General features: G+C 48.3%; 1 protein-coding gene across 1 annotated transcript; it reads left to right on the forward strand.

Annotated features, from left to right (window-relative positions):
• Window positions 1–52: 52 nt before the first annotated feature.
• On the forward strand, window positions 53–27617 carry TRPV5 (transient receptor potential cation channel subfamily V member 5). Its single transcript, XM_022579143.3, has 15 exons — window positions 53–365; window positions 2351–2448; window positions 2589–2711; window positions 3182–3319; window positions 3609–3707; window positions 3864–4039; window positions 4416–4562; window positions 6484–6696; window positions 18209–18295; window positions 18407–18483; window positions 18732–18897; window positions 19101–19167; window positions 20900–21168; window positions 25530–25636; window positions 26413–27617. The coding sequence occupies exons 1-15, from the start codon at window positions 238–240 to the stop codon at window positions 26711–26713; spliced, it is 2196 nt and encodes a 731-aa protein (XP_022434851.1). The 5' UTR covers window positions 53–237; the 3' UTR covers window positions 26714–27617.
• The last annotated feature ends 224 nt before the right edge of the window (window positions 27618–27841 follow it).

A 27841-nucleotide genomic window follows, 5' to 3' on the forward strand; every position in this document is an offset into this window, starting at 1 on the left:
TAGAAAGAGCTCCTCCCCTCCAGGTAAAGCCTCTCTCTCTCCCGGCAGGGCCCCCAGTCCCCTCAGTGCACGTGCACACATCCCCACAGCCCACAGCGCACACAGGACACCCTGGAGATACACTCGCTCTCCATCCCAGCCCCTGCCTGCTCGCCCCCACTTCAGCTGCTACTGAGTCCTAGACCCGCTCCCTTGAACCACATCCCCGTAACTTGCTGGTGCCCGAAAGGAGAAAACATGGGGCCCCCTCCACCCAAGGCCAGGGGACTCTGGATCCAACTCCAGAAACTTCTGACCTCCTGGCTGGCGGGACAGCAAGACTGGGACCAGCATCTGGACGAGGCCTACATGCTGCAACAGAAGAGGTAGGCTGCCCCTCCTCTCCCTGAGCCTCAAACCCTCTGCCCACTTAGGTCTGTCTCCCCGCCAGAGCACTCCAGAGTTCAGTGCCAGCCACCGGGATGGGCCCAGCGCACCTGTCACCAAAGCCCGACTCCTCTGTCAGTGCCGGCGGGGTGTGTGGCATTGGGCCACAGGCAAGAGGGGGCGGAATGATGCCAGGGCTCTCGCCTGGTGGAGAAGGGGAGCGGGGGACCTAGAGGGACCAGGCAGGAGAAACCAGGAGGTATGGCAGGTGGGTGCGGACTGGTGGGGAGCAAGGTGCTGGGGAAGCGCCGAGATCCTGTAGGTTTTAGGACACTTGTTGGTTGAAGAGAGAGTGCGGAATTACTGCTAACGGGAAGGAGAGGTGATGACGTGCGAACAGGGGAGGAGAGCTCTGGTCTGTGTAACACCTGGAGCTGGCCAGCTACCGGGGAAACCCAGGTGACACTGGGGAGGCCCAGAGGGGACTCAGAGTCCATCCATCTTTTACTGAGTCTCCTGGGTGCAGGGCTGTGCTAGGTCCCGAGGAGACAGAGATCGAATAAGGCCTGGGCCTGTTCCTAGAGCAGTTCAGGCAGGACTGGTGCCCCGAGGGCCAGAGCATTTCATGGCCAGCCCTGAGGTCCAGATCCTGGAAGACTAGCCGGGGCAGGGACCCATCTTGAAGGCAGGCCTCTGCCTCGGGGTGTTCGGGGGACTTGTCTCTCGTCGGAGAGTCACCGTTAGCAGATCTGGGGGCAGCCAGGGCTGGACTCACGGGCAGTGGCTTCTCCAGGCCAGAGGCCTGAGCACCAAGGCTGTGAGCAGAGCTCTCAGCACAGGGGTGGACCCTGCAGTCCTGGCCCTGGTCGCTCTGAGCTGGACACGCTCACACAGAGGGTCTAGGTGAGATGGTGGAGGGAGCTGGCCCTCACTGCCGGGTCCCCCTGGAGACCACTTCCCCGAGGGGCAGAGCTGAGCTCTACCTTGAAATCAAAACTTCTCCTTCCAATAAAAAGCGTCTTTCCCCTGGCTCCTGGGACCATTGGAAGAGAGGAACTGGGGGCTGGGGGACATCACAGGAGCCACCGGTCAGTCTGTTTTCCTGCCCTTCACCTCTCCCTGCCCGACCCTCTACCTACCATCCTGTGTTCACCTTCAGAGCCAACACATACTTGCCCAGCAGGAATCGGCTTCAGCTTTATCTCTTGTTTGGCTCACCCAGGTGGGGGAGAAACAAAGATTAACCGGCAGAGGTACCACAGGATGGATATCTCCACAGGCTCCTCCCACCCACCCCGAGATGCACATGCTCAGAGAAGCTCACAGCTGCGCCCTTCTTCAGTTACAAGCAGCGTGTTTAGATGCTTGAGTCTAAGCGTAACCATAGGAGGGATAGATCCTTCATAGCCCACCTCAAAACTCTCCCTCCCCGCAGCAGGAGTGTGTATCCAAACAGCCCCCAGGAGAGTCAGAACTTCGGCAGCTCCCAAGGCTCCTAGCTCTAAGAGCTGGCCTGTCTCTCAGCCCCCTTCTGGTCTCTCAAACTCCCCTTGGCTAAAGAGAGCTGCTTCAGCAGGCCTGGGAGCAGGGATGAAATCGGGCAGAAATTCCCTTTCCCCCACCTGCTCTAGATCCCCAAGTTCCCGAAACGTTTACTCAGCTTAGACCGACTTGGCCAGGCCCACCAGGACCACTCCTTCCGTGGCCCGAGCCCTCCTCCCTCAGCCACGCCACCCCTCTTTCAGCTGAGCCACGAGGCCCCCCACGTGGGAAGAAGTGGCACGATGTGACCACACGGGGACCCTGAGACAGGCTTTTGCCCCAGGCTGACCCTCAGCTAGAGTCCAGGAAGCAACGCTGCAATGGGTCACTGCACGTGTTGTGGGACCCGTGTCTGTCCTAGGCACACACTGTCTCTGTTCCTCTCTGCCCTTGACCTCTCTGCCATTCTGTCTCTTCCTGACTCTTGTTCTTCCTCTCCCAGGATTCGAGAGTCTCCTCTGCTTCGGGCAGCCAAGGACAACGACCTGTGTGTCCTGAAGAAACTTCTGCTGGACCGAACGTGTGACTTTCGGCAACGAGGTGGGATGAGAGTTTGATGTGATGGCGATGGGGCAGAAGCCCCTGCCCCTCCCCTACCCAGGGCTCTGAGGGTCCCTGCAAAGGGGCCTTGGAGCGTGTCTCTGGGAAGTGTTTGATGCTCGTGTTTCCCTCCACTCTAGGAGCCCTGGGGGAGACGGCGCTGCATGTGGCGGCCCTCTATGACAACCTGGAGGCCGCCATGGTGCTGATGGAGGCTGCCCCGGAGCTGGTCAAGGAGCCCACCATCTGTGAGCCGTTTGTAGGTGAGGAGCCTGAATGGGTTTTCAAGGTGGACACAGGTAGGAGAAGGTCTGAAGTCATCTCTTAAAATGAGCCTCAGAGGGTAGGTCGGGGAAGGAGTGATGGAGGTTCAGGAAGGTCTCCCTTGAGTTGGAAGGAAGGCAAAGGTCCTGGTCTTGGCTTTGGGTATCCGTGACCTTCTTGAGCCATTTATTATTTCCCTTCATCTCCTTTCATGTTCCCTGAAGGACAGAACTCTCTTTCTTTCATAGCAGCACAGTGATTACCTTTATATGCCACCCCCAGTAGTCAAGGTGGGGACAGCTAAGTGAACTGCTGGAGGGATGACTTGTTCTCAGTCTCACACCACTCTGCTGAGTCGAGGGCAGAAATCCATGCAAGGATCTGTCAGGGATCTCCTGTAAGCCAGGTGGATGCTGTGTCTCCAAGAGATCCGGGAACAGACCCCATGACTGAGGGCTCTCTTGTCCAGGTCAGACGGCACTGCACATAGCCGTCATGAACCAGAACGTGAACTTGGTGAAAGCCCTGCTCGCCCACGGGGCCAGCGTCTCTGCAAGGGCGGTAGGCTCAGCCTTCTGCCTCAGTCCCCACAACCTCCTCTACTTTGGTGAGAGCCAGGGCCAGGGCTGGGAGGGTGGGGAGGGGGCCAATAGCAAAGGGAGGGCAGGCTGAGGGGGCTCCATGCCGGGGGAAGCTGGGAGGGGTCCGCCCTCCTCAGGCTGAAGGCCAGAGCCAACCCCCGACGCAGGGGGCCCCCTGCACCGTCCCCGCCTCTGGTTCTGCTGACAAGCGTCCCCAGGCCCAGAGCTGAGACGTGGGGAGGGAGAGGCAGTCCCCTGGAGAGACTGCCCATCCCAGCCTGCACCCTCAAGCCACGGGGCCCTCTGCACCCCCAGGGGAGCACCCTTTGTCCTTTGCGGCCTGCATGGGCAGCGAGGAGACCGTGAGGCTGCTCATTGAGCACGGCGCTGACATCCGGGCCCAGGACTCCCTGGGTGAGAGCCGGGCTGGAGGGGGAGCTGGGTTGCAGAGGAGGGGCCGGGACAGCCCTCAGGTCCACCCGGGCGCGGGGTGGGGGGGGGGGGTGGGTCATGGGGAGCATCAGGGACTCTAGTCCCGGTGGCCACGTGACAGCCCGTGTCCTCCCCCAGGAAACACAGTGTTGCACATCCTCGTCCTCCAGCCCAGCAAAACCTTTGCCTGCCACATGTACAGCCTGCTGCTGTCCTACGACGGGCGCGGGGACCACCTGCAGTCCCTGGACCTCGTGCCCAATCACCAGGGCCTCACCCCCTTCAAGCTGGCTGGAGTGGAGGGCAACACCACGGTGAGGGACCCGCCCCCAATCCCCCCGTGTCCTTCTCATGACCCTTTTTCCAAAACTCTCCAGAAGGGTGGTGGTCCCTCACCTCCCAACACCGTCCTCAGCCTCAGAAATTCCTGACTCAGGAGGATTCGAGAATCTTACTTGAGAGGATCTGCTGCGGGAACCCAGAGTTCTCCTCCCCTCGCCTGTTCTCTTCTTTCAGATCTTCATAGGGTTTCTGGGAAGGAAAGGGAGCCAAAAAATGACAAGGTTCATGTCAACAGAGCCTTGTCAGTTCTCCCCTGTCCATCAGTCCCAAGGAGTAAGCGACCATGCTGTTGCCCTCGACCTGCTCCTTATACGCTGACCCCCCCACCTCACCCCTGTGTCCACACAGATGTTCCAGCACCTGATGCAGAAGCGGAAGCACATCCAGTGGACGTGCGGGCCGCTGACCTCCACTCTCTACGACCTCACGGAGATCGACTCCTGGGGAGAGGACGTGTCATTTCTAGAGCTTGTGGTCTCCTCCAAGAAGCGAGAGGTATGGATACCATGGAGGATCAGGAGCTGTCGGGTGTCCGTGCAGAGCCTGTCCGTTTGCTGAGATCCTGGGCTCCAGACACTTCCCTGCCCTGTAATAGATGGGGATGAGGACGGACTCCTGGGACCTTTGGGAGGAAATGCCAATCGACACCCCTTTCCTAACTGCACTCTCCCTCTGCTTAGCTCTGGTCCCTTCCACTTACCTTTCTCCTACTAACGTTGCATATGAGGAACTCACCAAATGGAAATTGCTTCCTGTCATTCATTCATTCATTCATTCATCCTTTCGGCATATTGAGCTTCTTGCTGTGTCCCAGCCACTGTACCAGGAATTAAGAATACAGAAATAAATAAAACACAGTTCCTTTCAATCAACTTTGTCAATTGCCCATCCCCGTCCTCAGTAATTGTAATAGGGTACAACATAGAGCATCGTAAGGGTCTGTACTGTGCACAGTGGCAGCAGAATGGAGGTTGGTTTATCTTGGCTTGGATAGACCAGAGAAGATGTCACAGAGGATGTGCTTGAGCTGGGGCTTCATGGAGGAGTTGGGAATCACCAGGAAGATGAAGAAAAAGAGAGCTTTCCAGAGAGGGAAAAACACGTGGGTCATTCAGACAGTACTGGATTGAGTGATATGAGGGAAAGGAAAGTTTGTTGAAGACTTATAGGGGGGAGAAAAATCGTTTGTGTTTTCTGGAACCTCCAAGATGGTGGCAAAATGTAGTTCCCCTTGTGTATCTGCCACCTGACAGTTTCCTAGGAACCTTCTAGAGCCCAACTCAGGTGATCGCTGGTACTACTGAGCAGAGGAAAAGGTGAGTGGCTGGTTGGTATGAACTTCCTCAGGGCAGGATTTCTTAGGAATTGGAACCCCAGTCCGTCTGGTGGATTGTGCCAACACAAATCCTTGGTCTCTGATTTCAGCTGGTTCTCAATGTTCTGCTACAGGTTTTATTCTTGTCTTGGTCAGCTATTCTGTTCCCTCAAAATTCCTTTCTATATTACCCCTTCTATATCCCTCACTGCCTTCACCTTCAGTTCTATGAGGAGACCCAGATTCGTTCATTATGATGCAAATAGAGGCTCTCTGGCTGGAGCTTCTTCAACTTCCTGCCTTGTCCTGCCCAACAGATCTGGAAACTGCCCACTGTCTCTCTCCTTCCCTCTAGGCTCCATGGAAAAGGTATTCTTTCTGCTAGTGAATACTCCCGCCAGCTACGCTCTGACTTTGCCTTCTCCTACTTACTCAGATGTGTCGTGCTGTCCATCATCCTCTCTCAGAGCATCTGTAACATCTCACTGCCTACTTACATCCGAGCACTAGCCCACCTGGCTGAGATTATGGCCACTCCCCACTCTTTGTGTCCTCTCTTGCTCCTCTCGGGTCCACAATACTTGTAGAGCAAATCTGACTGCCTCCTTGCTTGAACCTTGCAATTGCTTTCCGTTGCATTCAGAAAACAAAGTCCAACTCCTTACTTTGGCATTCACGAGGTGCCGTGATCTGGCCCTTAGCTGCTTCACCCGTGATAACCCCTGCCCACCCCTCCAACAGGTTCTGCCATATCCCCAGCCACACCTCATCTGTCAATGTCTTCTCGCACCTTCCTGCCTTGGCAACTGCTGCTACTTTATGGAATGACCTTGCCTAACTGTCCCTTCACTCAACCATTTACGGCTCATCCTTCAGAGCCTCTGTGGTGCTATAGGTCCTGGTGTTTACTTCTGTCATGGTTTATCTACAGCACTACCAAGAGGCCTAGCATACAGTAGGAGCTGACTGGTTGTCCGTAAAAGAAATGACAGACGAACTGAATGCGTGATCATGACCCTGCCCATCTGGGACCCAGTGGGAAACCCGGCGCTGCTTCTCGCTACGGTGGTCACCCCCAGCTGCACTCTTCTTCCATGGCAGGCTCGCCAGATCCTGGAACAGACCCCAGTGAAACAGCTGGTGAGCTTCAAGTGGAGGAAGTATGGGCGGCCATACTTCTGCATCGTGGGGGCCTTGTACGTGCTCTATATGATCTGTTTCACCATGTGCTGCATCCATCGCCCTCTCAAGCCCCGTAGTGGCAACCGCACAAACTCCCGAGACATCACCATCCTCCAGCAGAAGCTGCTCCAGGTGACTCTTCTCTAAAGGGGATGAAGGGAGCTGGTAGCATGGGGTGATGGCGCTGGGAACCAGAAGCAGCTACCTGGGAAAGATACCACTCACTTGGCTGTGGCAGGGGCAGGTTCCTGATCACCCAGACAGAAATTAGGAGGGAGAGAAGGGGACCAGAGTGGGGGCTCGATGAGTCAGAGTGGGCTTGTCCAGGGAGCGATGGCTTTCTTGTGAGCTTTGAAAGAATGCTTGGTATTAAAAACGTCATACTTCTGTAAAATTCCTTGTCATTTACAAAGAAGACCAGACGTTTGTAAGTGTGACCTTCAGCAGAAACCGTGCTGTTGTAAAGGGAAGAAAACTGTGCTCCAGGTCCATTTCTGAGTCTGTTTCTGGTCTGTTAGGGCAACACAGGCATCTTTCTGGCCTGCATTCTCTTCTGAGCACTGTCAGTAGGAGCACACTGGCAACGATGTATCAGCTGTCTGGCCACCTGTCAGGTGTGCTGCAGAAGGATGCCTGGACTGGGTAGCAGGTGGAAGTACATAGTCTCTAGGGTCCCCTCTGCTCTTGTGGGCTTGCCATTCTGTGGGTCACCCTCAGAGACCTGGGGTGAGGATGACTGAGATGTGGAGTAGATGTCAGGCTCTGCTGTTGGAGAGCAAACCCCTTGGCATGACAGAAAGAGCAGACTCTTGTGCATACTTCTGGGCATATACATTCAGCACTGGGTTCATTTAATAGGTAACCGAAATTCTTGTCCTAGTGACCTGAAAATAGCGGAAAGGGAGTGAAGGCATGTGGGCAGAAAGCAAAAGACAGAGGAGGAAGAATTTCGCCAGGCGAGTAAGAGCTTGATGAGTGGAGACTTACGCCCAATGCAGGATGGGCCAGCCACAGGTATAGCTCAACCTGGACTTGGAAGAGGGGTAGCTTGGGATAGTTAAGGAGCAAAGAACCTGAGTCAAGTTAGACCAAAGAGAGTGGATGCACAGAGAGAGAACAGGGCGAAGAGCCTCACTGAATCCTCCAGTAGGTCGAGACACTCCATGCTTCTACAATTTCCTCTCGGTAGGTATACAGTGTGCTGTCGTATCCAGAGCCTCTGTCTCTCACAAAGCAGGGTTTGCTGCCTGGAGAAGACAGGCCTGAGTCGGGTGGGGCTGCCTTGTTAGAGGCGGGCAGAGGCGTGCTCAGGGGAGGTTGTGTTCCATGCATCTCAAACTAGACATGAAGGTTGTCCCTGGTGTGGAGACCACACAACAGGAAATAAGGACATTTAGGAGGTGGCCAGCTGAGACAGGCGAGTGACTAGCAATGGAGGGGATGGGTAAACATGGGGGTGGCTGGACTTTTCCAGCCTTCTTGGTTCTATTTCCTCAGATGCATTCTTTTCCACCCTTCCTTTGTTTCAGACTTACTTGGGGGATTTTCTGGATCTAGAATGTAGGCAGCCTTCTAGCCTAAGAGCTGGGTGATGCTGACCAACTGATCACCACTGAGTCTTCTTCCTATGCGTCTCTTTCTCTTTGGGGCAGGACTAATTAGGTACAGACCTGTTCCTTTGACCCAGATAGTCTAAATTATTATTAGGAGATCCCTCCCCTTGCCTCAGGACCAGGTGAAGCATAATTACAGCTAAGTGCACGAACTTTCCTTCTGTTTGCTCTCCTGTTCCTTCCTTGTCCCCTTTGGCATTTTTACCCTTTTGCCTTCCACTTCGATTAAAGCCACTTTGGCCCAAATGGAAGACTCCTGACTTTCAAATATTCTTTTCTTGCTGGGGGAGTGGACTTAAGAATGCTGCCCTAAGAGGTTTGAATAGCAAAGAACATCAGTGAAGGTCTGTGTCTTTTGACGTTACCCCTTGAGCCTTGGTCCTGAGTTGATGGAACCCCTGAGCTGAGCTTCTCTTATTCAGTCGGAAGTCAGTCGGGATGAGATCGGGGGCTCCCAAACACATCACCGCGACTTGAAAGATTCTGCTTTCGTGATGTGCCACATTTGTTAAATAATGGGAAATTCTTTTTTTCTACATTTTTATTACTTGAAAGTCTTAGAAAAATGAAAATGTACCAATACAGGGTCTTGGCTTGATGAATGCAGTTGTCGCCACATTAATTAGCCCATGGAGCTTTTTCTTAGTTAAATGAATACTTTTCTATCCAATTATATTAATAAACCTGGACATATGGAACTCTCGGTCACTGTAGGATTTCCTCTTTGGGTCTCGTGGGATCTAGAAAAGTCGCCGGGCTCCATGAGAGTAGCCCAGAACACCATCTCAAGACAGTTGAAATGAAAGAAAATACTCCTTTATTTATATGAGGTGGCACAAGGTACACGAAAGCGGACATATATGAGGGTAAAGTCAGTTTATCTCTGTGCAGTTTTGGAGATAATCTCAGTGTCTTCACTCTTAAGATGCCTCATTGTTCAGCCATAAGAGTTATGCTTTTCCAGGGTTTCCCAAGAACTGTATAATTACTTAGAGTTCATTTTCTGTCTCCATTCAGTGTCTCCACTCGGTTTAGGCAGGACACCGTGCACTGTGGTCCTGGCTTTCTTAGGTTTCCAGGTGAGCAGAAAGTTCAAAGTCTGGGATTAGGCAGCTTAGGTTTGAGTCCTAACTCTGAAACCAAATAGCTGTTTGACCTTGGGCAGATCCTATCTCTTGCTAGATCAGTAGTTTTTAACCAAGACTACACATTAGAAACATGGGAGGCTGGTAAAAGTACGGGTTCCTAAGCTGCCCCACACCTGACACATTAGAAAGACTGAAGCTGAGGTCCAGGCAATGGTGCTTTTAAGAAATTCTTTGAGTGATTCTCATTCTTAGCTCGGACTGAGAGCTTCTACTCAGCTTTCCAGTGTGAAGTCGGTCACTCTGAGCATTTAGAGCCCTGATTTGCTGTTCAGCAAGAGGGCGTTGATCTCCCATCATCAGATTTCCTTTTTGTGTCTTGAAGATTCCCTTTATCTCTCCGCTGCCCTTTTCCCAAAATCGCTTTGCTAATTCATTCACTACACAAGTAATTACCAAGAGCCTAGTGGGGCCTGAGCATTGCTGTAGGTGTTGGAAATTCAACCTGGTCTGAGCAAAACGCAAGTAACCTCTGCCCCTTGGGAGCTTACAGACTGGTTGACATTAATTAAATGAATAGATATCGCAACCTGTGATGGCTACAATTCACATGATTTTTTCCTATGATGAGAAAACAGACAGGGTGCTGAGAGAGCTTATAACGGGCCTGGGCACTCTGGGAGGCCAGAGAAGGCTCCCCTGAGGAAGGTAACTGAGCTAAGATGTGGGTATGAATTAAAGGTGGAAAGTGAGTTCTAGGCAGAGAGGATGCATTTACAAAGGCCCTGAGGCAGGAAGACCCTTGCCAGTGTCTAGGAACTGAAGGAAGAGTGGCTAGAGTAGAGGGAGCTGGGGCAGGGGCCTCCAGATGAGGTAGTCCTGGCAGATCTTTCCCCAAACTTTCCCAAATCATACAGGACCTTGCAGGCCATACTGAGGATTTTACTCTTTATCCTAAAGGTAGTGAAAGGCTCAGAAAGATTTTAAACAGGGGAGATGCTTGATAACACTTTTGTTTCAGAAGAATGTCTCTGTTTGTAGGGTGGAGGACAGGTTTGAGGGGGCCTGGGGAGATGTGGGGAGACCAGTTAAGAGACTATTACAGTTCAGAGAGCAAAGATAATGGTGGATTGGCCTCAGGATGTGATGGGGGGACGGAGAGAAGGGGTTGGCATCAGGGGACTTAACAAAGGTAAAATCATCACTACTGCACAGTGGATGGGATGTAGATAGGGAGAGGACGTGGCAGGAGTGACTCATAGGTTCCATTTATTTTAAATCATCCTCTACCTGTCACGGTCAGTGGGTTTGCTTTTTCTACACATGACAATTCCTCATAAGCTCTCGACAGTCCAAGGCACTACTGCTATTTGAAAACCCAGTTGATCTCCAACTCTATACTGCTTTACTCAGGGGTCCTAACCAACTCACTTTGGAAAAAGCACGGCAAATTAAAGACAAGACAGAGGTGAGGAGAAGCAGGGAGCCTGGTAGATAAAAATAACATCTACTGGGTGTTTGTTTTGCACACTTGATGTGCACTTACCAGTGCCTCTGAGATCTTATTAAAATGCAGATTCTAAGAATAAGGCTGGCGTGGGCCCTGAGATTCTGCATTTCTGACTCACGGCTGGGTGATGCTGACATTGTGATTCTGTGGACCACATTTCAGATGACAAAGCATTACACCATTTGATCCTCATAGATACCTTAGTAAGTAAATACAATTATTATTACCATTTTAAAGATGGTGACTCTGAGGTCAAGAGAGGTTTAGTACTTCGGTAAAGACACTCAGCTAGTAAGGGCGGCGCTGGGGTAGGGGTTCTGGTCTGCATCACTTCAGAACCTTTAATACGAAGCCAGGCATTTCTCCCTCCGGAGTGATGTGCTCAGTTCCAGGCTTCTTCTTTGGAGGATTCACTGCGTGAGGAACTCATGTCTCCAGGCTTTGAGAGCTAGCCAGGGCCTGGCACACTCACCTGTACCTGGGCACACCTGATAGTTCCCTGCCAAGATAAGGAATGCTGACAAGCAGGAGTGGGGATCCAGATCTGGGATTGTCTCCAACCTCTAGCTCCTGAGCTACTGTCTGGGCTCTAGTTCTGACATTAGGCCACGGTTTTGATGTGATTGGCTTTTTGGTGGATAGGGTGCATCCTGCTTCTGTGGGAATGGGTAAAGACTCCTCAGGAACGAGCAGACCTTTCCCAAGTTCATCTTCCTGAGACAACACAGGGGCTAGGACATGGAATAAGCCCTTGGAAAGTAGACTTAGATGGAAACCAGGAGATCTTGCTCTCTTTTTGGCCCAGTGGTTCTCAAGTGGGGGTATGTAGCAGAAACATTTACATCTAAAAAAGGAGATGCTGGGTCCCTGCTCCAAACGAATTGAATTAGAGTCCTCAGGGTTGGCATGGACAAGTGTGTTGTAACAAAGCTTCCCAGCTAATTCTGATGGGTGGCCTGGTTAGGAGCCCCTGCACAATTTAGAGGATGAGAATAACTCTTCATTAGGAACCAGCAGGTCTCTTTCTGGGAGCTTAATTCCTCTGTAAGAATCTTGAGGAAAAAAGAGGGTCCAGGATGGGGTTTGACAATTGTTTCCAGTGCGTTCCCCCTTCCTTGTGGTTACACTTGCTTCCCACCCTTCCCCACAGTGGTACCCAGGCTCAGCTAGGCCCAACCCCTCTCTGGACATTTCCTTCAAGACAGTGAGCTGAGTCAGCTGGTAAGTGAAAACACTCTCTTTTGGCCAATTCTCAGCAAAGTAGGACCCGTCAGCCTCCACAGGGGATCTGGCTGTGGACAACTCCTAAAATCCTAAGAGGTAAAGGATTCCAGTCATTGTTGAATGACATTTATTTATTTATTTATTTATTTTTTTTTTTTGCGGTACACGGGCCTCTCACTGTTGTGGCCTCTCCCGTTGCGGAGCACAGGCTCCGGACGCGCAGGCTCAGCGGCCATGGCTCACGGGCCCAGCCACTCTGCGGCACGTGGGGTCTTCCTGGACCGGGGCACGGACCCGTGTCCCCTGCATCGGCAGGCGGACTCTCAACCAATGCGCCACCAGGGAAGCCCTGACATTTATTTTTTAAAGGGGCTGAGGGGAGTATTTTCTCAGTGCATTATTAGCTGAGCCTGCTTACGCAACCTTGAGCTAGGAATCTGGAAATTCCAGACAAGCCCACTTCATTGTCATCCTTTCCGCCATTTGCCTCCTGGCTCCCACCTCCCGATTCCCTTTTACCTCCCTTCTACAACTCTTGGATCATGCTCAGCGTGCACCTGTCTGTTCACCTGCTCCCTTGTCTCCTTCCTTCTTTCCTTTCTTATGAATGCAGCATATGCTGTGTGTGCATTGTGGACAAAAAAAGAAGTTAGAGGTCCCTGCTCTCAGGAAGCTCTAAGATTCCTGGTGAGACATGGAATGTCCAGACGACTGCAGTGTGCTGGGGAAGGGCTGTAACCAGAGACCGGCACCGTGATCCTGCAGGGGAGACACCTGACCTGGCCTTGGAGGGGCAGGAAAGGAGACCCAGGAGGAATGCTGTGACCTGGGTCTTGAGGTTGAGGGTGAACCAGAAAAACGTGGTGGAGGCAGGCATTCTAAGAAAAGGTCACGGTCCACACGAAGACCTGACTTAACAACGATAATTCAACGTGGCCAGCGCTCACACAGAGCACGGGGACCTAGGGCAGGAGCCAGACCAGCAAGGGTTCTGTATGTCATGCTCAGTAGTCTGAGTCTTATTTTTTATTCTTATCTCACAATGCACACTTCTAAGTAAAAGAACACATGTGCAACCAGCAAGGGCTCTGTACATCACGCTTGGTAGTCTGAGTCTTATCTTTTATTCCTATCTCACTATGAGCACTTCGGAGTAAAAGAATACACGCCCATGATTTAAAAATCAAACGGCAGGTATAATGAGGATCAAGAGTGCGCTGGCTCGCCGGCCTCACCCGTGCCTTACTTCCTGGAGGCAACCAGTGTTTACATCTTTTAAGTTCTTCACCCCTGTTGTCGCCTCTGCACTGCTGAATAATGCGCTTCTATCTCTATTCATTAATTAAATTTAGACATCAGCTATCGAATTTCTACTCTGATAAGGATTTAGAGAATACCCATCACTCCCATCTCCCCCTCATGTTTATTCCAAAGACATGGTGGAACTAGGAAAGGCATTAAACAGAGAAGCCATGGGGTGATATTTGCATTTGAGAAAGGTTAGTCCAAAAGCGAGGTGAGGGGGGATTGGGTGCAGGGTGCTATGGGTTTGCATTAAGGCAGTGGTGCTATGGATTGAGGGCCAGGGCAGCATTTGAAAGAACTGGGAGGCTAAATGAACGGGACCTTGAAAATGAGTGTCTCTGTTAATTCACTTTGTTAAATATACCCTTGATCACGAAACCTTTTCATAAGAACCACAAATCTAGAAAGCTGCAGATCAGTCTCTCCCTGTAGACAGGAAATCTTGAATACAATCCCCAAAGAGTAAACTTCTAAAAAATTCAAAGAAAAACTCATTACCACTTTGAGTTTAGGGTTTAATTCTAGAGGGGCAAGGGTGGTTGATGAAGAGGGCATTCTTATTATCAGTTCAACAGACATTAGAAAGTCATTTGTTAAAATTCAATACCCCTGTCCATTTTAATTTTATTTTTTTATTATTTTATTTATTGATTTGGCTGCATTGGGTCTTTGTTTCTGTGCGCGGAATTTCTCTAGTTGCGGCGAGCGGGGACTACTCTTTGTTGCGGTGCATGGGCTTCTCATCGCCGTGGCTTCTCGTTGCAGAGCACGGGCTCTAGGTGTGTGGACTTCCGTAGTTGTAGCACGCTGGTTCAGTAGTTGTGGCTCGCAGGCTTTAGAGTGCAGGCTCAGTAGTTGTGGTGCACGGACTTAGTTGCTCTGCGGCATGTGGGATCTTCCTGGACCAGGGCTCGAACCCGTGTCCCCTGCATTGCAGGCAGATTCTTAACCACTGCGCCACCAGGGAAGCCTGCCCCTGTCCATTTTTAAAACACTAAACTCTTTCTCAACTTTGAAAAGAGTATCTATTCCAAATGAGAGCCAACATTACATATGAGTGTGAACTGCTAGAATTCCCCTTGAAATCAAAGAAAAGAAAAATGTTTTAAAAGCCCACTACTATCATTATTTTTTCAGCTTTAATGAGGTGTAATTGACAAATGAAATTGTAAGATGTTTAAAGTGTTCATCGCAGTGATTTGATACAGGTATAAATTGTGGAGGGATTCCTATCTAGTTAATTAACACATCCATCACCTCACATATATACCTTTTTTGTTTTTGGTGAGAATAAGTTCTGCTCTCTTAGCAAATTTCAATTGTATAATACCGTGTAATTAACTATAGTCACCTTGTTTTACCATTAGCTCCTCAGACCTTAGTCGTCTTATAGGTGAAATTTTGTACCCTTTTACCAGTCTCTCCTTATTTTGTCCATACCCCCCCCATGCCCTGGCAACCACTTTTCTACCCTCTTTTTCTAGGAGTTTGCCCTTTTTTTTTTTTTTTTTTGATTCCACATGTAAGTGATACCATGAGGTATTTGTCTTAATCTGATGGGCTTATTTCACTTAAAATAATGCCCTCAAGCTCCATCCATATTGTTACAAATGACAGGATTTCCTCTTTTCTCATGGCTGAATAATATTCCGTTTTATACATATGTGTGTGTATATATATGTATATCACATCTTCTTTATCCATTATCCATTGATGAACACTTAGGTTGTTCCCATATCTTTGCTACCGTGACTAATGTTACAATTTACATGGGAATGCAGGTGTCTCTTCCGGATTCTGTTTTCATTTCCTTTGGCTGTATACCCAGAAGTGGAATTGCGGGATCATGTGGTAGTCCCATTTTTAATTTTTTGCGGACCCTCTGTTCTGTTTTCTGTAGTGGGTGCACCAGTTTACATTCCCACCAATAGTGTACAGTGATTCCTTTTTCTCTACATCCTTGCCAACACTTGTTATTTCTTGTCTTTTTGATTATAGCCATCCTAATAGGTCTGAGATGATACCTCACTGTGGTTTTGATTTGCATTTCCCTGATGATTAGTGACATTAAGTGCCTTTTCCGTACCTGTCAGCCATCTGTATGTCTTCTTTGGAAAAATGTCTATATTCAGGTCCTCTGCCCATTTTTTAATCGGATTGTTTGGGGGTTTTTGCTACTGAATTGTATGAACTACGATTATTTTCATTGCAACTTTTGCACATGTATATTACCTTTTGTTTTCCAGAGAGCAATTAAAAAAAAAATAAAACCCTACTACAGGGTCTGTGTCTTGGAGAGCAGCAAGGAAGGGGGCTCGCAAGAGACTGTGGCGCTCGGCATTCTGCTTTTAAATAGAGGACCTTTGGGGACAGAGTGGCAGAGGCAGCTACTTTAGGGCAGTCAGATCCCAGGTGGAGCAGAGGCAAAAGCCTGGGGTCTCTGGACACCTCTGTTACTCACTGGTGAACTTGAGCAGGGGAACTCCTACTCGTAAAGGAACACGTTGAACAACAAAGGGGTGCTGGTGAGGGGCAGCCCCAGAAGGAGATTACGGTAACCAAAACTGTCCCCAATATTCTCCATTAGTTAGGGTTTTGCCTTTTCGTCTCCTGAGGGAGAAAGCTGATGCCACTCTCTCGCTTTCCTCTAGGGGCACTGTGGTTCCCACAACTCTCCTGGCCAACTAGTGCAGTCCTTTTCTTCTTAGTTGAGTCAAGGAAAAAGGTTGGGGGCAGTTTTCCAGACGTATCCAACCAAGGTCCAAAGTTTTTTTAAAGTTTAAAAATTTTGTACAGACACATATATGGCACAGATGCCGTTATTTTATTTCTATATTTAATGTTATTTTGTTCCTATAGTTAATGAACTTATTATTTATACTACTACCTGATTCTCAAAAGGAGTTGGCCTGTTTTACAGTGAAAGACGGATGCTATAGGAACATTAAGATCACCAGACCCATGATCTGAATTTTAGGATGGAGGAGAGGGGATGCAAAGATAGTTGTTTGAGCTGGGGATAAAAAAAAAAAAAAAAAAAAAAGAGAGAGAGAGAGAGAGAGAGAACTCTGAGCTTCCTTGGAAGCAAGGCAAAAGGGAAACGTCCCACTATATGATAAAATAAAATTTGCCAGTTTCTCAAGAGAGATAAACGTCAGAGAAGTTTACAGAACATCAGTTCTTTAAACAACAACAGCAAAGGAATTGATATCTAGTCACAGATTGTTAGATCATATTGTTTACTAGATACGTAGTCACCAACTCCTTTTCTGGTCTTCCCTGGTCCCATATGATTTACCTGAAACATTTCCACCACCTGTTGGTAAGTCTGGTCCTGTTCTTCCCTAAAGACGATATCCTTGGCTTCTTCTGAGCTGACACACACCCTCTGAGAGGCCACAGGATGCTTGGTGGGTGCCTTCTTTATACCATAGATCACCTTCCACTACATAGCATCTCTTCCTGTTTCAAAAGCTATGCCTCTCACTGGACCAGGGTGTACACTGCTGAAGTAGCCTGCAGAAGGATGCTGAGAGGTTCCAGTTTATCGGCAGGACAGAGATGATTAGCATTTCTCATGCTTAATGAGGGATCACGTCCTTCCCAGCTTAGATCATCCTCAGGGACTGTCAACTCCTGTCTTCGGTGCACAATTCAGAGATGTGACCGTGGAGAATAGAGTTCCCAAAAGTCTAAGGGGTACTCGAATGGGTTGAAGTTGTCTGTATAGTTTCACATGAGAATTACGTACATATGAGCACAGTTTTCTGGAAAGAGGATCTGTGATCTTTATGATATTCTCAGATGGGCTCATAACTTCAAAAAAGTTAAGGAGCATTATTGTAGAATTCTATTGCTGTATCTGGGTAATACTGCAAGCCTTTTCCTGTGAAGTAACATGTGCAGAAGGAGGATGGTTTTTATTCCATCTTGACCTTAGGACTGTACCTTCTACTCCTACTGTCCCGGATAAGGCAGGGCCCTTGCTCAGAACTGAAATCCATATATTGTCTTTAGCCCTTTGCTATATTGCCCAATCATAATAAGACCACAATGAATATATCTACAGCGCTCTGTGGTTTATAAAATACATCCAAATACATCTCATTTGGTCTTCACGATAACCCTGGGAGGTAAGCATTATAGTTTCCATTTTACAGATGAGAAACCCCAAGCTCAGGGAGTTTAGTGACTGATTCAAGGTTTCACTGGAGCTAACAGGTGCTGGGTCCACACGGGAACCTGAATTCTGTGATGTGTTTATAGTCTACTTGCTGGGAACCGCAACGAGATTGGAAAAGCTGGCCTTTCAGCATAGCTGAAATCAGCCCAAACCACTAATACCTCTTCCTGTTGGTTTAGCCTTCTTAACTTGATGCTGTGAAATGTGACCTCAGCCCCTCAGTACGCACATCATCGTAAATAAATGCTCACAACGTATATATAAGAGGTGACTTACTAGGCGGTTACTCAAGTCGTTAGCATGTGCAACAATGTATATTAAGCCTTGGTTACTTAATACCCTGGTCACACACTGAGCCACAATGGCAGGGCGGGTGTTGATGGTGTTGGTAAGGGGAGCTTTTCTTCACCTTGGGTAGAGTTGAGCTGCTTTAGACCACTTACTCAAAAGGACTTGACTCTCAGACCATCAGAAAGCACTTCTTTTGTGTGTGCGTGTGGTACGCGGGCCTCTCACTGTTGTGGCCTCTCCCGTTGCGGAGCACAGGCTCCGGACGCGCAGGCTCAGCGGCCATGGCTCACGGGCCCAGCCGCTCCGCGGCACGTGGGATCTTCCCGGACCGGGGCACGAACCCGCGTCCCCTGCATCGGCAGGCGGACTCTCAACCACTGCGCCACCAGGGAAGCCCCAGAAAACACTTCTTATCCTGAATTTCTCACCGCAGGAGGCCTATGTGACTCAGCAGGATAAAATCCGGCTGGTGGGGGAGCTGATGACGGTCTTCGGGGCTGTGATCATCCTATTCCTAGAGGTGAGGTGCAGCTGTGCTCAGGCGGAGGCCACCCACCTGAGGCCTCAGATTGAACTGAAGTCTATATCGATCATTGTTTTGTTTTGTTTTGTTTTCCTGGCCTTTTCCCAGATCCCGGATATCTTCAGGGTTGGTTTCTCTCGCTATTTTGGACAGACTGTCCTCGGAGGGCCGTTCCATGTCATCACGTGAGTGTCCTTCCTTCCAGCCCCCTGCCTTCCCTTGCCAGAAGTGTCCCAGGTCTCCCAATCCCTCTCCGGGACCCTCACTTCCAGGGATTTTTCTCTAGCGGGCTTGTGTGTGTGACGGTGTATGTGTTTAGGTATGAAGACTGAGCCTGAGTGTTTGGGTCCCATGTAAGTCAGTGCCATGCTGAAGGGGACCTAGCATATTTCCAGCCCTCCTCTCACTTCCCCCCTCTCTGCTCTCCCCCCAGCATCACCTATGCCTCGCTGGTGCTGGTGACCATGGTGATGCGGCTTTCCAACACCAACGGGGAGGTGGTGCCTATGTCGTTCGCCCTGGTGCTGGGCTGGTGCAGTGTTATGTACTTTGCTCGAGGATTCCAGATGCTGGGTCCCTTCACCATCATGATCCAGAAGGTCAGTGCTTTCCCCAGAGTTTCCTCTGGCTTCAGACATTGGGCCTTTCCCAGACAGAGGGAGGGAGTGGGAGCAGAAAGGAAAATGCTGCTCGGAGTGGACCTGGTGGAACTCCGGTGACTTCCAATCTATCAGAAGTAGCTGCAGAGAGGCAGGTGGAGAAAGGATCCCTCCACCCTCCCTCCCCTCTCTGTTTTCTGTAGATGATTTTCGGAGACCTGTTGCGTTTCTGCTGGCTGATGGCTGTGGTTATTGTGGGATTTGCCTCAGGTAAGAGCATCACTCTCTCCTCCATCAGATCATCGGATTCAGTTCTCCAGAAAGTTCTCTCTTACTCTTGCTCTCAGTTATTTCTCCTTTGCAATCCCTTTTGCTTTTTTCCCCCCTGGTGGAAGGTGATTCAAAAAACACACTTGCATTCTTAGGATCTGGGTCACTCAGGTTGGCCTAGAGAGTAGACTCATGGGCTCTGAATTTCTGGGCCAGTAACATTCATGTTGACTAACTGCCCTGCAAGATCTTTAAAGGAGAGATAGAAAAAGGGCTTTGGAGAGAGAAGAATATTAAACAAGAAAGACTGGCCAGTCGTGAAAGGTGCCATAGGCAAAAAGTCTGGTATTTAACTCTACTATGTTTACACTTCAGAAGAAGAAACGAAAAGCATTCACTAACACGTACGGTGCCCTTTTTTCCCCTATGTGTGGTCAGAGTTGAAAGAAAAGAAAGGGATTTGAAAAAGGAGGTACAGAAAAAGGGTTTGGAGATTGTGAAGAATGAGAAAGGAAAGCAGAAGAGCTGTGAAGAGAGGCTGGAAGAAGAATGCCCAGTGGGGACCCAGTCACGGACCAAGACCCAGGGGGAGGGTGCCAGAGAGAGGAGAGGAAACATCCGGAACAGAGCAGACAGAGCAGAGGGAGGGAGAGCACAAACGAATGAGTGGAAGACAGTTCTTAGGGAAAGGAAGGAAGAGGAAGGAAGCACAAAAGGCAACAAGGCTCACCCAGTCCTCCATGTCTGCAGCTGAGCCTCCAGAAGGCAGGTGGATGTACCTGATGACACGTGAAGACCTACAGCCCTAAAGACAACGACTTTCAGTACAAAGGACGCCACGCCTGTCCTGGGCATTCCCCTGCTTAATGGGGGTTCCCACGAAACAGTAGACTGAAAAACTACACCAAGATCTGAACTCTGAGAGGGTCAAACTTTGATAGGCTGCCTGTTTGGAGGATTCCTCATGTACCCTTCCTCCCCACCCTCTACTCCACCTGCAGCTACACTTATGCAAAATGAGGAACTATAACAGAGTCGTTTTCTGTAGATCTCCTAAACCATCTCTTCTTCGTTGTTGCAAAGCCATGCTTTGTCATAGACCCTAGTTCTGCCCTTGGGGTCACCTTATTTATAGTTCCATTCCCCACACAGAGATGGGTCTTTTAGAGGTTCTAGCGCTGTAGTGAGTTTCCAGGATGCCCAGTACCATCCAGTAGGCTACACACTGTGCAGGGAAAACTTTTTTATGATGGTCCAAGCTCACCCAGGAAATCTCAGAGTAATGGATGGTTATCTAGAGGATACTGAGATTTTTTTAAAAGGTGCTTTTCTTTTAGCCCTTTCATGTGCTCAGTTCTTTAAAATTGTTGGAGATTCCATGCATTCTTGTAACAACTCGCCTTTTAAATATTTGGTTCTAAAACGTAAAACCCAGTTAGGTGACATGTACTATATTGATAGATCGATCGATCGATAGATATTTGCTAAATTCTGAGTATTACTGGTATGGTAAACTTGGTCATAGGACATCTGAGGGTTAGCCAGGTCCACAGGGAAAATGTGACTTATATGTGTAATTCTACATTTATGTGCCTGTGTGCATATGTGTGCTTGTGTGTAAATGTATGGAGAGAGATACACTCTGGAGGTAGGATGAATGCTGACCAGGCCCATGCTTATTGTGATAACTCCCCATTTCCTGATCTCCGTGCCCTCTTCGTGGGCGGAGCAGCGTTCTTTATCATTTTCCAGACAGAGGACCCATCCAACCTGGGGCAATTCTATGACTATCCCATGGCGCTGTTCAGCACCTTTGAGCTTTTCCTCACCATCATCGACGGGCCTGCCAACTACGATGTGAACTTGCCCTACATGTTCAGCATCGTCTACTTTGCCTTTGCCATCATCGCCACACTGCTTATGCTCAACCTGTTCATTGCCATGATGGGCGACACACACTGGCGGGTGGCCCATGAACAGGACGAGCTCTGGAGGGCCCAGGTGAGTTCATTAGGGTCAGTCTTTTTTTTTTTTTTTTGATTTTGATTGGAGTATAGTTGATTTACAATGTTGTATCAGCTTCAGGTGTACAGCATGTTGAATCAGTTATACTTATATCCACTCTTTTTTAGATTCTTTTCCCATATAGGCCATTACAGAGTATCAAGTAGAGTTCCCTGTGCTATATACAGTAGGTCCTTATTAGTTTTCTATTTTATATATAGTAGTGTATTTATGTCAATCCCAATCTTCCAATTTATCCCTCCCCCTCCTGTCCCCTGGTAACCATAAGTTTGTTTTCTACATCTGTGACTCTATTTCTGTTTTGTAGATAAGTTCATTTAGATTCCACATATAAGTGAGATCATATGATGTTTGTCTTTCTGTGTCTGACTTACTTCACTCGGTATGACAATCTCTAGGTCCATCCATGTTGCTGCAAATGCCATTATTTTGTTCTTTTTTATGCCTGGGTAATATTCCATTGTATATATGTACCACATCTTCTTTATCCATTCCTCTGTTGATGGACATTGAGGTTGCTTCCATGTCCTGGCTATTGTTATTAGTGTTAGTCTTTCTAAGGGGCAGGGGATGGAGAGAAAAATCAAAGTGGAATATGCCACGGTAGATGACTCTTAGGAGAGTCACGGAACAACCCTGTGGGGCTGTCACCTCAACAGAGGTACTTCTGGATAGATGGAGGGGACTTTTAGCCAAAAGTCTTTTTTTATCTAAAAGAGTGTAGGATGGTAGGATAGGGTTAGGATCACAGAGGAAGGGTAGATTCAGGAGCCAGCCTTGAATCCAGTGGGAACTAGCAACTGTTTTGTTCTTATATGTTCTAGTTTTTAATTTGGACCTTATCTTCTATTTGCTTCTATAACTGTTTCTCCATAATCTTTTCCTTATATCATCATAGGCTAATAAAATCTTAGAGTTGGAAGTGCCTTTAGTGGTCCTCTAGTTGAGCTCCTACCCAACATGTACTCATTTATTGGTCAGAGGATCATTCAGTATCTTCTTTAACGCCGATGAGGATCTTATTATCACGTGGATTTGGGTAGAGGTTGGAAGGAGAGAGCTTTTTTATATTTCAAAACTTTTTGTTATTAGAAAATTCCATATTGCATTGAGCTGAAACCTATCTTTCTGTAATTCCACTCTTTGGCCCAAGTTTTTTCTTCTTGTATAATGCAGAATACACTCTCCCGTAGGAGCACCATTCAGATATTTGAAGACAGTCATCATGTACCCCCTCAGACTTTCCGTTCATTAGCAGTAATTATTTAGAGCCTGTTCTGTGTTGGAAAATGTCTAGGATCTGGGGACACAGGCATGATGATGTAGTCTGTGCCCTCATGGAGCTTACCATCTGGCTGGGCAGACAAACATTAAATGAATGACTTCACAGAAAACTGTACAATTAGAATAGCAAACGTGTCATAGAGATGTGAAGATGCTAAAAACAGGAGGCAACAGAGGAGTTTGACTGGAAAGTTAGGAAATGCTTTCCTGATGGAGTGACATTTAAGATGAGCCCCTAAACATGGGCAATAATTAGTCAATTAAGAAGAATGAGGGGAAGGGATGGAGGTTAGGATTTGCATCCGTTGGGACTCTTGGCTACAGGGACAGAAAACCAAACTCAAATAGACTTTAAAAAAATTGGGCAGTGGGAAGAGGGTGTGTTGAGCCTCACAACTGGAAAGATTAAGGAATTAAATCAGCTTTAGACATGGCTGGCCAGAGTCTGGATCTCCATTTTATACTCTAGTTTCTGTTCTCTCTTTTGTCCTCTTTTAAGTCAGTCTCTTGCATCATGTCGGCGAGATAGCTTAGAGAAGCTCTAAACTTACAAAGGAATGAGCAGGTGCACTGTGTTCCAAATTCCAAGGGCCCATTCTTATTGTATTCTCTGTGCCTCCCCATGCTGTGGATCTGTAGCTTTTAAAAGAGCATCTCCCCCTGCCGCCCGAACCCATCTCATTGCAACAAGTTTGATCATAGGTGCAGGTGGTGGTGGTGGTGGTGGTGGAGTTTGGGGGAGAATAGAGTAATTAACCAGGGCTGTGTGAAGTCCAGTCTACTCTAACTGATGGACTCAGAGTAGAGAAGGAGTGATTCTCTAAATGAAAACTGGGTTCTCTTACCAGAAGGTGGCGGGAGGTGCTGAATGATGGCAGGGAAAGGGAATAGAATGATTGAAAATCCTGAGGTTGGGGACTTGCCTGGTGGCACAGTGGTTAGGAATCGTCCTGCCAATGCAGGGGACGCGGGTTCGAGCCCTGGTCCGGGAAGATCCCACATGCCGTGGAGCAACTAAGCCTGTGCGCCACAACTACTGAGCCTGTGCTTTAGAGCCCGCGAGCCACAACTACTGAGCCCGCGTGCCCAGAGCCCGTGCTCCACAACAAGAGAAGCCACCGCAATGAGAAGCCCACGCACCGCAACAAAGAGTAGCCCCCGCTCGCCGCAACTAGAGAAAGCCCGCACGCAGTAGCGAAGACCCAATGCAGCCAAAAATAAATAAATAAATAAAATAAATTCCTATATTAAAAATAAAGAAGTCATATCTTTAAAAAAGAAAAGAGAAAATCCTGAGGTTGGAGGGAACTCAGCGCAGCTAAGAAACAGAGAGAAGGCCAAGAGAAGTGTGGAGCACCGAGAAAGACGGGGCGGAAGAAGACAAAGTGGAGAATTGAGCTACTTTAAGGATTCCTAGTTCTTTCAATTAATCAAGTTTCCTGAGCCCAATCCATCCTGACTGACCCTCTGTTCAGACCTACTATATCCTGGGCCTTTCAAAGCTAGAATGGTCCTGATATGATTGGAGGAATGCAGCATGAAGAGGGGTCATGCCTGTCCTTGCTTTGGACACTACACTATAAATAGCACCTAAAATGGCGGCAGGTCTTTTAGAAAATATGCAATGGGTTCTTACTAGGCTTATGATCAACTAGAACCCCCGCATCTTTGTTACATGACTGACTTAGCTAAGCTCCTTCATCGTTTTTCCTGTACTTAACACAGACATTTTAGTCTTTTTTAAAAAATTTTTATTGGAGTATAGTTGATTTACAATGTTGTCAGCTTCAGATGTACAGCAAAGTGAATCAGCTATACATATACGCATATCCGTCCTTTTTCTTTTTAGATTCTTTTCCCGTATAGGCCATTACAGAGCACTGAGTAGAGTTCCCTGTGCTATACGGCAGGTTCTTATTAGTTATCTATTTTACATATAGTTGTATGTATATATGTCAGTCCCAATCTCCCTCCCTGCCTTATCCGCTTATCCCCACAAGTTTGTTTTCTACATCCATGACTCTACTTCTGTTATGTAAATAAGTTCATTTGTACCCTTCTTTTTAGATTCCACATATGAGCGATATCATATGATCTTTGTCTTTCTGTGTCTGACTTACTTCACTCAGTATGACAATCTCTTGGTCCGTCCACGTTGCTGCAAATGGCGTTATTTTGTTCTTTTTTATGCCTGAGTAATATTCCATCGTATATATGTACCACATCTTCTTTATCCAGTCCTCTGTTGACAGGCATTTAGGTTGCTTCCATGTCCTGGCTTTTGTAAATAGTGCTGCAGTGAACATCGGGGTGCATGTGTCTTTTCGAATGATACTTTAGTCTTATACATAAATGTAGGACCTTACATTTGATTTACTTAATTTTCATGTTAGTGGTCTTTGACCAGCATTCCAGCCTGGTGAGATCATTTTTATATTGCTTTGTCATCTTGTATATTACGTATCCCTCCCAGTTTTGTGTCTCAGACATATTTGATAAGCTTGTCTTCTGTGTTTCACCTAGGCAATTAATGAGGGCTGGGCAAAGGACAGAACATGTGACATGCCACTAGAATTTTCCCTGCCCAGTTTGGAGTCATTCACGCACCCTTTTCCTTCTTAGCATATGGGTATTTATTGAATTTGCTGCAAATTCCTGAACATCAGCAGCAGCATTTCATCCCCAAGATCATAGAGATTCTGTTTAATCATATTATTTAAATCAAGATAATTGGTTTATGGCTTTCATATGAAAAAGGAAATGAGATTAGTTTGGAGTGACTGATTTTCCAAGAATCTGAATAGTAAAGCAGGGGTCACTGTTTTATTCAAAGCACTCATAAAATATCCTCTGCTTTTATAGCAGGTGATGAGTAAGGCAGGTAGCGTGGCACCTCCCACAGGCTAGGGGATGGGTAGGTGGCTGTCACCTCCACTGATCTCTGGTGTCCTCATCCCACAGGTTCCTTTTGGTTCCCTCTGTCAGTAGCCTCAGGGTTCTCTGAACCTCATGGCTCTTTCTGAGTTCTTCCTCTATCTCTTGGTTCCTCCTAGGTCGTGGCCACCACGGTGATGCTGGAGAGGAAGATGCCTCGCACCCTGTGGCCTCGCTCTGGCGTCTGTGGGTACAAGTACGGGCTGGGGGACCGCTGGTTCCTGCGGTGAGTGACAATGTAGACGTGTGAACTGTCAACCAGTGTGAGGCCGTGGGAACAAGGGTGACCGGTTCCACATTTATGACCCTCCTCTCCATCCTTGAGATCCCAAATTGGACCCAAAGGAGGTGTCATCACTCCGTAAGGCGAGACTGCGTTAGCCTGTTGGGGGGAGGCGGGTGGAGCTGAAGTGGAGGGGTGCAAAGAATGCTGAGGGCTGATGCCAGGCTATGAGTACATAAGGGCAGTAATGTGAATGGCTAAGAGTATGAGTCCGTGCTCGAATGTGGGCGTGGGTTACCCAGCTTGGTCTAGTCTTGTTTCCACCTGACGCCCACTTCTAGTACATTCTTGAAGCTTCTAGTCTAGCCTTGAAACTAAGCTGCTCCTTCGTACTCTACCTTCATCTCCTGACCTGGCTCTCCTCTCTCATTTATCTCCTGAATGGCATCTTCTCATCCTGACGACACGCTTATCTTTTAATTGGCTCTGTTTTCTCTTTCATACTCACCCACATTCCCCCCACCATCACACGCCCACACGAGCCCTACTACCCTCCAAATCCTGAATGCACAGCCTTTTGGGTCTCTCTCCTAGTTATCCTCCATCTCCCTCTACTCCCCTTCATTTGATCCTAGAGGGTCTTCTGGCTTCAACGCTGCTAACTTCCTCCCCCTTTCCTCTCACTCCTGTTTCCCAGCTGTGCCCCGCTCACTTCTGCTTCTCCCCATGGCCCATCTCTCCCCAGCTCAGCTGAGTCCTCTCCCCTTTCCCCTCCTCAGAGTTGAGACCAACCAAGATCAGAATGCTTTGCGAGTACGTCGCTATGTGGAAGCTTTCAAGGGCTCAGACAAGGAGGAAGAACATGAGCATCTTTCTGAGAAACAGCCCTCTGTGGTTGAAAGTGGGATTCTAGCCAGGGCCTCCCTGGCCCTCCCGACTCCCTCCCTGTCCCGGACCACATCTCGAAGCAGCAGCAGTCACCGAGGCTGGGAGATCATTCGTCGCAACACCCTGGGACACTTGAATCTTGGACTGGACCTTGGGGAGGGGGATGGAGAGGAAAGTGTCTATCACATATGATTAGGACCCCTGTTACTCTCCTCCCGACTCCAGGTAGGCCCGGGGTGGGGGGCGGGCAGAGAGAGAGACACTGCCTATGCAAGCATCTGACCTTCATGCCCATTAATCCTAGGAGGGTGGACAGAATAATTCTTAAAGGCCATCCATGCCCTGCCCTTCACATCAGCATCTAGGGATGAGCAAAGGGCCCCACATATCTTCTGTCTTCTTGGAAGTCCCACATCTTGGGAAAAGGGGGTATCTTTTCAAGCAGAGTTAGACTTGGCAACTGAAGACATGAGGTAGGGGTGCTAGGCCAATGAGTGGGTCATCTTCCTTTCCACCCCATGAGGCCCTAGATTGTAAGCTGTGAATCCTCCCTGGTTCCACAGGGCTTCATGTGGGAAGAGCCAGGCATGGCATTGAGGTTGTAGCCTCTCGCCTCTTCTTGTACCCCGTAGGACTCTCTCCCCACCTACCAACCAAACCCCAACGAGAAAACTGCAAGAAAAAAGGCTCTTTATCCTTCCTTTATTTTAAAAAGATGCACTGTGATATACATAACATAAACTTTACTATTTTAACTATTTTTAGGTGTACCATTCAGTGGCATTAAGTACATTCACATTGTCGGGCAACCATCACCACTGTTCATCCAGGGAATTTTTTAAGCTGAAACTCTTGTACCCATTAAACATTAACACCCCATTATCCCCTCCCCATGGTGCCTGATAACCAATATTCTACTTTCTGTCTGTGAATTTAACTACTCTAGTTACCTTATATAAGTGGAATCATCCAATATTCGTCCTACTGTACCTGGCTTATTTGATGTAGCATAATGTTTTCAAGATTCATCCATGCTGTAGCATGAGTCAGAATTTCATTCCTTTTAAAGGTCAAATAACATTTCATTGTATGTGTATTCCACGTTGTGTTTGTCCATTCATCCACTGATGGACGACTGGGTTGCTTCCACCTTTGGCTATTGTAATGCTGCTATGAACATTGGTATACAATTATCTGTTCAAGTTCCTGCTTTCAGTTTCTTTGGGTATATGACGAGAAGCAGGTGGCTAGATCTTATGGCAAGTCTACGTTTAATTTTTTTTTGAGGAACTGCCATACTGTTTCCCACAGCAGTTGTAC

Source organism: Delphinapterus leucas, chromosome 9 (genome assembly GCF_059928025.1).
Source record: "Delphinapterus leucas isolate spDelLeu-1000000601 "Yukka" chromosome 9, BTC_Dleu_Yukka2, whole genome shotgun sequence".
NCBI lineage: Eukaryota > Metazoa > Chordata > Mammalia > Artiodactyla > Monodontidae > Delphinapterus > Delphinapterus leucas.

Excerpts from the sequence above, each read along its gene's own strand:
- TRPV5 (XM_022579143.3), top strand. The coding sequence starts at position 238 with ATGGGGCCCCCTCCACCCAAGGCCAGGGGACTCTGGATCCAACTCCAG. Across the intron at positions 2,449-2,588 it reads GTGTGACTTTCGGCAACGAG|GAGCCCTGGGGGAGACGGCG; the intron begins GTGGGATGAGAG and ends CCTCCACTCTAG. Across the intron at positions 6,697-18,208 it reads TCCAGCAGAAGCTGCTCCAG|GAGGCCTATGTGACTCAGCA; the intron begins GTGACTCTTCTC and ends TTCTCACCGCAG.